The sequence below is a fragment of the Otolemur garnettii genome, unplaced genomic scaffold, assembly GCF_000181295.1.
Source record: "Otolemur garnettii isolate 467f Iridium unplaced genomic scaffold, OtoGar3 scaffold00021, whole genome shotgun sequence".
NCBI lineage: Eukaryota > Metazoa > Chordata > Mammalia > Primates > Galagidae > Otolemur > Otolemur garnettii.
In genome coordinates this window covers 285,696-295,079 of record NW_003852416.1, presented here as the reverse complement: position 1 = coordinate 295,079, position 9,384 = coordinate 285,696, and the positions used below count along the sequence as shown (strand labels likewise).

At 37.3% G+C, this 9,384-nt stretch overlaps 1 protein-coding gene across 3 annotated transcripts in view; it reads left to right on the top strand.

The window, feature by feature from the left end:
• PLEKHA1 (pleckstrin homology domain containing A1) overlaps positions 1-9,384 on the top strand; it is a 59,960-nt gene that overhangs the window by 17,901 nt on the left and 32,675 nt on the right. For all 3 annotated transcript variants that reach the window (XM_023511729.1, XM_023511731.1, XM_023511730.1), the window contains exon 4: positions 2,905-3,002. In XM_023511729.1, coding sequence (XP_023367497.1) covers positions 2,905-3,002 — 98 coding nt within the window. The remainder of the gene's footprint in view (positions 1-2,904; positions 3,003-9,384) is intronic.

The window sequence follows — 9,384 nt, the reverse complement described above, 5'->3', positions numbered from 1 at the left end:
CCACCTTAGGTGTACGTGGCTGGCGCCTTAGCCGGTTGAGCTATAGGCGCCGAGCCCACAGTTATGATTTAATAAAAAAAAATTAAAGAATCAGATTTCTGAAAAGGAAGGATTCAGTGGGTTAGGAAAAGCAAATATAAAATTATGTCCTTTGCAACCTGATCGCACTCATGAAGAAAAAAATTCATCTATTTCTAATTCTAATTCACCTTTAAACAGTGTCTCCTTTTTACTGTTATTCTAGAATGTAATTTGCATAAATGTGTCTGTTCTCACTAGCTTTGTTGAATAGGCATTTAGTTTAACAAATGAGGTTTAATTTTAGCTATTCAAAAGTCCTTATGAAATTAGAGAATTTGTAAGATTAATTATGGTTACTTAGCTTAGTATTCAATGTAATACAATATTTGGTTTCTTTTACCAAATTAAGCTTCCTTTTTTCACACTAAAATAAAATCATTGCATTGTTTTTTAATTATAAGTTTGTTGTATTTAAGATTTGCTTAAATCTTTTTACTGTGCCATTTTTATTGCCATTTGATTATTGGAATAGCACCATATTTTTATTCCTTATATTTGCTTTAAAAAGCAGTTAGATTTTTACACATTAAAAAATTTTAGTATTGGCTCAGTGCCTGTAGCTCAAGTATGCCAGCCACATATACCAGAGCTGGTGGGTTTGTATCCAGCCTGGGCCTGCCAAAGGACAATGACAACTACAACCAAAAAATAGCTGGGTGTTGTGGTGGGTGACTGTGGTCTCAGCTACTTGGAAGGCTGAGGCAAGAGAACCACTTAAGCCCAAGGAGTTGGAGGTTGCTGTGATCTGTGGTGCCACGGCACTCTACCCAGGACAACAGCTTGAGGCTCTGTCTCAAAAAAAAACCTTTAGTATTAATTAAACTTAAGCTCTATCCTTTTTCAGAAAAGGGGCCCAAGATGCAATGTTGAAAAAATTCGGAGGGATATCTTTTCTTTAGAAAAATTTAAGGGTAATTGGGTTCTGAGGGTTTAAATAGTTGATAATACAAACTTTTATAACAACAATAACATAAAGTGTGTAGAATCAGAAAGGAAGAGTCCATAGACTTGATTAAAGGAGAAGAATTTTCTTAGAATGTGCATGTTGTTCAGTATTGTAAAATATTATCCTTTGTGCTTATACTTTTAAACTTGGAAATCAATAAAACGTGAAAGGCAAATCATGACACAAATGTAGGGAAAAATAGTTGCAAATGTATTAAGCCTTTAAATGTAAAGAAAATTCATAGGGGCTAGAAAAGTAAACCTCAGGTTAGGGAGATTTTCTACATATGAAATGTAGAGGCATTTAAGGAAAAGATTGGTAGGCTATCTCTGTTTGATCAAAGACACCATGAACAAAGCGAAAAGGCAAACAACAGACTGGGAAAAGTACTTGTAATAAAACAAAAAGGTTTTATAGATACTCCTATAAATTAATAAAAGATAAATGAACAACTCAGGAGAAATATGGGTAGGAAAATAAGGTTTACAAAACACAAATGGCTTACAAACATAACAAAACTAATTTGACTCAATAATCAAAGAAAATCAGCTCAGCGCCTGTAGCTCAAGCAGTTAAAGTGCCAACCACATACACCAGAGCTGGCAGGTTTGAATCCAGCCCCACCTGCCAAACAGCAATGACAACTACAACCAAAAAAATAGCTGGGTGTTGTGGCAGGTGCCTGTAGTCCCAGCTACTGAGGCCAGAGAATGGCTTAAGCCCTAAAGTTGGAGGTTGCTGTGAGCTGTAACGCCACAGGCCTCTACCCAGGGCAACAGCTTGAGGCTCTAAAAAAAAAAAAAATCATATTTAAACAAGTTATATTCATTCACTAGTTAGGTTGTTAAAAGAGCCCTGTATTAGTCAGAGTCCAGTCAGGAAAACATCACCCTAGGTGTATCAAACCTAGGGGATTTGTTACCAGGAGTTGGTTACGTGCTGGAAGGCTAAAAGAGCACAAAGGAATACTGAAGTAACCCAGAAATTAGAAACTACATGAAGCCACTTCACTGCTAAGGCTTGAGGGACACAGGGAGGACTGTAACCTTGGGCTGTGGAGGGGAAGCTATTGCAGGGCTAATTATTAGCATCTGAGAGTTCTCTGCTAGGCTGGGGGAGGGAGCAGTAGAAGGCCCTGAAGGAGTAGCTCCTATGTGCTGTGAGAACAGGAATCAGCAGGAGTGGTTTTTTTCTCTCTCATCTCTTCCACCTGCCAGTCTGTGCTCAGTACCTCTCTTTGCAGAACAAGACCCTAGCTGGGGTCTAGAAAGTATTGTTTGCAGACTCCCAGCCCCAATGTCACAGAGGCTTTGAAAACTAGAAACTGAACGTATCCATAGGTGCTTGTAGCCAGTTTTGGTGATGGGTGTTTGATGAGAAGGGCTTTTGCCTATGTTGTCTATGCTGAAAGAATAAATGGATTCTATTGTCTGAGAGGACAATTTGCTAAGACCTATGAAAATTTTAAATGTGAATTATCTTTGACTCAACAATTTTTTGACAGTCTATGACAAGAAATTTATCCAATAGAAAATTTAGCCCAAGTATGGAGACATATATGTAATATATTTATGATGTTTCATTGTGATTATTTTATAATTTCAAAAACTAGAAATAGCCTAAGTGTCCATCATTAGTGGATTGACTGAATATATTGTGGTATGTCCATTTAATGAAAAACATGATCATAAAAAAAAATAAAGAGTTTTACCTGTGTTATTGTGTGATAAAAGCAGTGTTATATGTGGTCTGAAATATTTTGACAAATCCAAGAGAGTCATAATGTTGAATCTAGTAAGATGTTTCATCTACTGCAAATTTATTTAGAGGTAATTTATACAATGTTTCCTGTGGTGTTTGTTTTTTTTTCTTGACAGTTATGAATGCAGGAATGAGGAAGTACTTCCTACAAGCCAACGATCAGCAGGACCTTGTAGAATGGGTAAATGTGCTGAACAAAGCTATAAAAATTACAGTAAGTATTTTTGTATTTTTGAAAAATTTTCAATGTCTGGAAGTAATCTTTATGTTTTACAAATATACTTACTGAATGTCTCCCACTTATCAGTAGGTTTCATACTCTAGCTTTATTTAAAACACAGGTATTTAGAATGTGACTACATTTTCTTGTACACGGTGACTATCAGCTCTTTAATCAATCCATGGGTGCCTTTTTAGCCTACCGAATACCTAATAAGAATATATATTACAGTAGATCCTAACTACTGCTTGTAATGATGTTTCTAGATGGAAATGAACTTAGTATATAGGGTTCTACCTTCAGAACATATATATATATATGTATATATATATATATACTTTTCTGGACTAGTCTGAGACTTCCTGCCACTTACCCAGGTCATAGAAATAGGCACTCGTGTCTTCTAAACCATGACTGGGTCTGGTGTCAGACAGGGTAGGAGTTGAATATAAGAGCAGAAAAGGGGAGATTAAGGCTAGAAATGAGGGGGGGGAATGGAGTCTGAAGAGTTGTACAGCCAGATAGTCCCGTCCATGTGCCCCTGAGGAGTCTGTCTCAGGCTCTAAACTTCCTCTCTCAACTGATTTCCCCCGAGTTCTAGGGCTTGGTGCCCTCACCCTCCTTTCCACTGCTACAACTTCTTGCTTCCAACCGGGCTTCTTTTCTTTTTGATTTTCTTTTTCTTTTCTTTTCTTTTCTTTTTTTTTTTTTTTTTTGAGACCGAACCTCAAGCTGTCCCCCTGGGTAGAGTGCTATGGCATCACAGCTCACAGCAACCTCCAACTCCTGGGCTCAAGCTAGTCTCCTGCCTCAGCCTCCCAAGTAGCTGGGACCACAGGCGCCCACTACAACACCTGGCTATTTTGGTTGCAGCTGTCGTTGTTTGGCGGGCCTGGGCTGGATTCGAACCTGCCACCTCAGGTGTACGTGGCTGGCACCTTAGCCACTTGAGCCACAGGCACCAAGCCTTCTTTTTGATTTTCTGATGAACATTAGCATTTATTATTTACATTGTGCCAGGTGTTAGACTGAAGGTTTTATTCAAATTATCTGAGAAAGTGAGACTTAGAAGGATTGAGTGACTTTTGCAGTTTTCATAGCTGATGGGTTACAGAAGTGGGAGCCCACCCAGTCTGGTTTGTTGGGCTCTAAATCAAGAACTCTGAAGTGCAGTGCCTTACGGCTTCCTGAACAAAGAGCCTTCTCCTTATTCTTTTGTTCCTAAAGCGAAAAACAAACTTTACTCAGAGCATTTACTACTGATGATGACAAGCGAGTAGACAGGTTCTATTCCAATCATACCTCACCTCACCCTTTTCCCTTTCCACATTTGTAGAGAAACACATAGTAGGTGCACTTGGAAAGGGTAGGGAGGGAGTTCCTATGTGAGTTTCTGTTGATTGAAGCATGTTTTTATGGAAGTACAGTTAATTTACTGATCCTCAGTGACTTATTCTTATGGAACATTTGTCCTGAAAGTCAGCATGTTAGTCGCTTGTTAGTTTCCATATAAAAATGAATGATTCCACTTATTTTCACAGCACACTAAAGAGTTAATATAGCTAAAGCTGTTCTCAGAGTTAAGTCAGATTTTTTGTCTTGTACTAGAACAGCTTGTTACCACATGACAGAAAACGCCCACACGCTACATCTGATCTGTACATGAAGCCCAAGTTATTTTAGGTTTCTGCAGTTTCAGGAAAGCAGTTTTTGGAAGTGATTCAGACATACATATTTTTAAAAAGTTTTAGCTGATTGTTTTTACCTCTTTTAGTAAATATTCCCTACTTGGAAAATTTCTTTAAGAAACAATATCTAGTAACTTTATTAGTTTCTTAGTGTTTTTTTTTTTTCTTTTTTTTGGCCAGGGCTGGTTTTGAACCCGCCACCTTTGGCATATGGGGCCGGCGCCCTACTCCTTTGACCCACAGGCGCCGTCCTAGTTTCTTAGTGCTTTAAGAGAAAAAGTGAATAGTGTCGGGTCTTTTACTATTTGAGAGTTTCTTGAATTTCTGTGTCGAAGGTATTAGTGATATGAAACAGTCTTATACAGATGGCACTGTAAAGATTTTTAACATAAAGGAGAAGTACATTAGGCATTAGGCAGCATTTTAAAGTATGTGGTCTTTTAAATAGCTTTTATGGTTCTTGAAGCTTTATTTTACATGACGAAATTTCAAGCTTTTATGGTAAATCTGTTGGCAAGTGATATTCATGTTTTTGTAATTCACATTTATAAAATATAAATACATATAAGATTGAGAAATCCTTAGCTCATCAATAAAGTGATTATAACTATGTAAAGTGAATATAGAATTGATAGCGCTTATTTAAAATCAACTTTAGATAAATACACATTTAATTCTTAAGATAGTAATGAAAGAATTTCCTATGCTTGAATAAGATACCTTTTATGTTAATTTTATCCTTTAAAAATATTATTGGGTTTAATTATTATACATATGCATTTTATACATTTAAGTGCACTAAAGTATGGAATCTCTAATTTGTTATACTTTCCTATGAAAATTGCTGATGATTTACATGTAGATTATTTGACAATTTAAAGTTTACATTTTAATATATGTGCAGTTTACCTTTCTGTGAAATCATTCCAAATGACGTTTTGGTTAACTATGTAATTTAGTGGTCTCCAGAATATTATGTGATATATGAGCTTAAAATTTTTGAAAATCCAAAATTAGGACTTGGAGTTGTGTGGTTTCATAGTAGAGGTGCTTAGAGGGTAGTGGGTAAGAAAATGGTGATTATTTAACTATTTCATGGTTATAATATCTAGCCATGTTAATAAACTATCCTCCCATGTAGACTGTCAACGGCATCTGTGACTTTCTTTACTTTCCTTAAGTTTATGTGGATGCCATTTGAAATTCTTTTCCCATTACAGATGCTTTTTGACTTATGATGGTTTCATGTCCCAATAAACCCATTAGAAGTCAAAAATATCCTAAGTTGAAAATACATTTAATATCTTGATGAACTCATTATAAAGTTGAAAAATCATTAAGTTGAGCGATTGTGTGTGAGAAAAAAATGTGCCTCCAACACTGAGAAACCCGTCATAAAGGTGAGCCATGGTGACTGGTACCATCTGTGTTTAAAAACACAAAAAAGGAACAAGTGCAATAGTAGAGAAATCAATCTTGAAAGGAATGACTAGAGTTTGGAGAATTAAATTTTAAATGATGCTTTCAACTATTCATTTATATTTATAGCAACATAAATATGCTGGTCTCTGGTCCCTTATTGATTGTTACGAGATATTGAAGATGTATACGTTATATACAGCTTATTCCTAAACAGAAATCCACTATCTTTTATGTATGTGTCTTTTTAAATTTAAAAATCAGTATTTGATTTGTGTCCATAAGTTAGTCTTTTGAAGTTGTGACAAAAACTCCGTAAGTTTTATTTTTATTTGAATGGCAACTGGGAGCAAGTAGAGAATAGGCTGGATGTGTGACTTTGGTTCTAGCGAAATAGTCTATATGCCCCAAAGCTAGGCCTTCTACTTTACACTAAGATTTTTCAACCAGCAAGTCAGATGTAGAGCTCTCAGAAAGGTAATAAGACCCAGGAGGTTGTTGTCTGAACATGATGGGTTTCCGTCTTCCAACTCTGTCATTATTCTTGATGAACCGAACATCAGCTTTCTCTTTAACTTTTGAGAAGTCTGCAACATTTGCATTCATTTTACTCACAAATACTTAAATCTGTTTTGTTTATGTCTTTATTCTGTAGTCATTTTTAACTTTTTCTACCATCAGAATTTCCTACTCTTAGGATGACATGCAAAATACCTGCCAAGAATACATTTGTCTCTCCCTTAACAAAGCACAGTCACGTAGGAAAGGATAGAAGCAAAGAGAAAGGGAGGAAAGGCAGTCGACAAGGAAACCACGCAGACTGCATGTCTGACACTGGCTCCCTGCCCAGTGCGGAGGCCAAACAGTTGGCCAATTTCAGAGGATGGAGGGGTCCTGAAAATTCTTATCTTAACAGCTGAATTTAGACTGACTTTTCATTCAGAGTTACCTATAATTATTAAGAGAGTTACCGATATTTGTGGGTATTTTGCTTGTATTTTTCATGTTCTTAGGGAATAAGATGAATATAATTTAGATAATTTTATTGTAAAGCGTAATTCTAATTATTAGATTCTAACATTGGAATTAGGCTCTTTTAGCATTAGATTTTATTATAAGGACAAATTAGAAGCAGTGGGGTTAATACCATAAGCATGGATTTTTAATAGACTGTCATTCCTTTTTTTTTTCTTTCTTTCTTTTTTCTTTTTTTGTTTGTTTGTTTTTTGAGACACATTCTCACTCTGTTGCCCAGGCTACCAGGCTACAGAGCTGTAGCTTCAGCCTAGTTCACAGCAACCTCAAACTCCTGGGCTAAATCGATCCTCCCGCCTCAGCCTTCTGAGTGCTGGGATTACAGGCATCCACCATAGTGCCTGGCTAATTTTTCTATTTTTAGTAGAGATGGGTTCTCATTCTTGCTCAGGCTAGTCTCAAACTCCTGAGCTCAAGGGATCTTCCTGCCTTGGCCTCCCAGAGTGTTAGGTTTACAGTTATGAGTCACCACCCCTGGCCATATAGTCATTTCTGAAAGAAATGGAAAAACCAATATAGGTTTCAATATATTTTTAGGGTGATATTACAGGTTTTTTTGGGGGGGGGGCAGAGTTCCATGTATAGCTTAACTCTCAACTTCTTTTTTTTTTTTTTTTTTTTTTTTTTGAGACAGAGCCTCAAGCTGTCCCCCTGGGTAGAGTGCTGTGGCTTCACTGCTCACAGCAACCTCCAACTCCTGGGCTCAAGCGAGTCTCCTGCCTCAGCCTCCCAAGTAGCTGGGATCACAGGCGCCCGCCACAACACCCGGCTGTTTTTTGGTTGCAGCCATTATTGTTGTTTGGTGGGCCCGGGCTGGATTCGAACCTGCCACCTTAGGTGTATGTGGCTGGCGCCTTAGCCACTTGAGCCACAGGCGCCAAGCCTATTTGTAAATTCTTGTCTGCATTGTATATCTGCTTATCCACAAACCTGGCGGGATCAGCAGCATATGAAAAGAGGTTTGGGAGCAGTGTTTCTCAAACTGCGGTTTATGAAACACCTGCCTCAAAAACACCTGGTATTCCTGCTGGAAGTACAGTTTTGGGGGCTTTACTGTAAATTTATTGAATTGGAATTTTTGGATATGAAGCCTAGGAATCTTACATTTTTAATAATGTTCTTGGGTGATACTTTATGTATACTAACTTGTGAGAAGCCACACCGCTTTGGGATCATACTAACAAATGCTTGCATCTTTGAAATACAACGTAAATGGTGTCTTCTGTAGCTCTGCCAGTATCCTGTTAACAGGGCTTAGCCATGTGACAGGAAAATTATTTAATTTTAAGGTAAATATTTTTATATCACTACCTTTGTGATTGTCAGTAGTATTTGTCATAATGTTTCTGAAAGACTGTAAGATCCCCAAATACCATTTAAATCATTGGGAAGACATTAAATCATGCTGAACGTCATAATTGGTGACGAAAGTATTTTATTATATTTTATTCACAGGCTTAAAATTTATAATTCAAATACAGACTATGTGCTTAACAGTCTGTAGATAGAAATGATGATTAGCCAAGTACCTTATTCCCTAATTAGGCCACATAAGAAAGAAAAGTTAAAATACATGTTCAGTATTCATGATACCTCTGACTTTGGATTCCACTTTATCTTTTTTTTTTTTTTTTTTTTATGTGACAGATTCTTATTCTGTTGCCCTGGGTGGAATGACATGGCATCATAGCAACCTCAGACTCTTGGGTTCAAGTGATCCTATTGCCTCACCCTCTCAAGTAGCTGGGGCTCCAGGCATCTGCCAATACACTCCGCTAGTTTTTTTTGGGGGGGGGTACCCTATTTTTTTGGTAAAAATGGGGTCTTGGTCTTGCACTCCAGAGCTGAGGCAGTCCACCTGCCTTGGTTTCTCAGAGTGCTGGCACCTGAGGCATGAGCTGCTGCACCTGGCCTTGATTCCACTTCAGTATTAATATACAAGGCTCACTGTTGCCACAATAATTGTTTGTTTATACTTGTGAGTGATTTACTGTTGATACAGGTATTAGAACTCCTTCTTTATTATGTATGTATATATTTATTTACTTTTTTATTTTAGACAGGGTCTCACTCTGTTGCTCTGGGTATTGTACAGTGGCATAACTATAGCTGGCTATACCCTCAAACTCCTGGGGGCCCAGGGGATCCTCTTGCTTCAGCCTCCCAAGTAGCTAGGACTACAAGTGTGCACTGTAACCCCTGGCTAGTTTTTCTATTTTTTTTTTTTTTTTTTT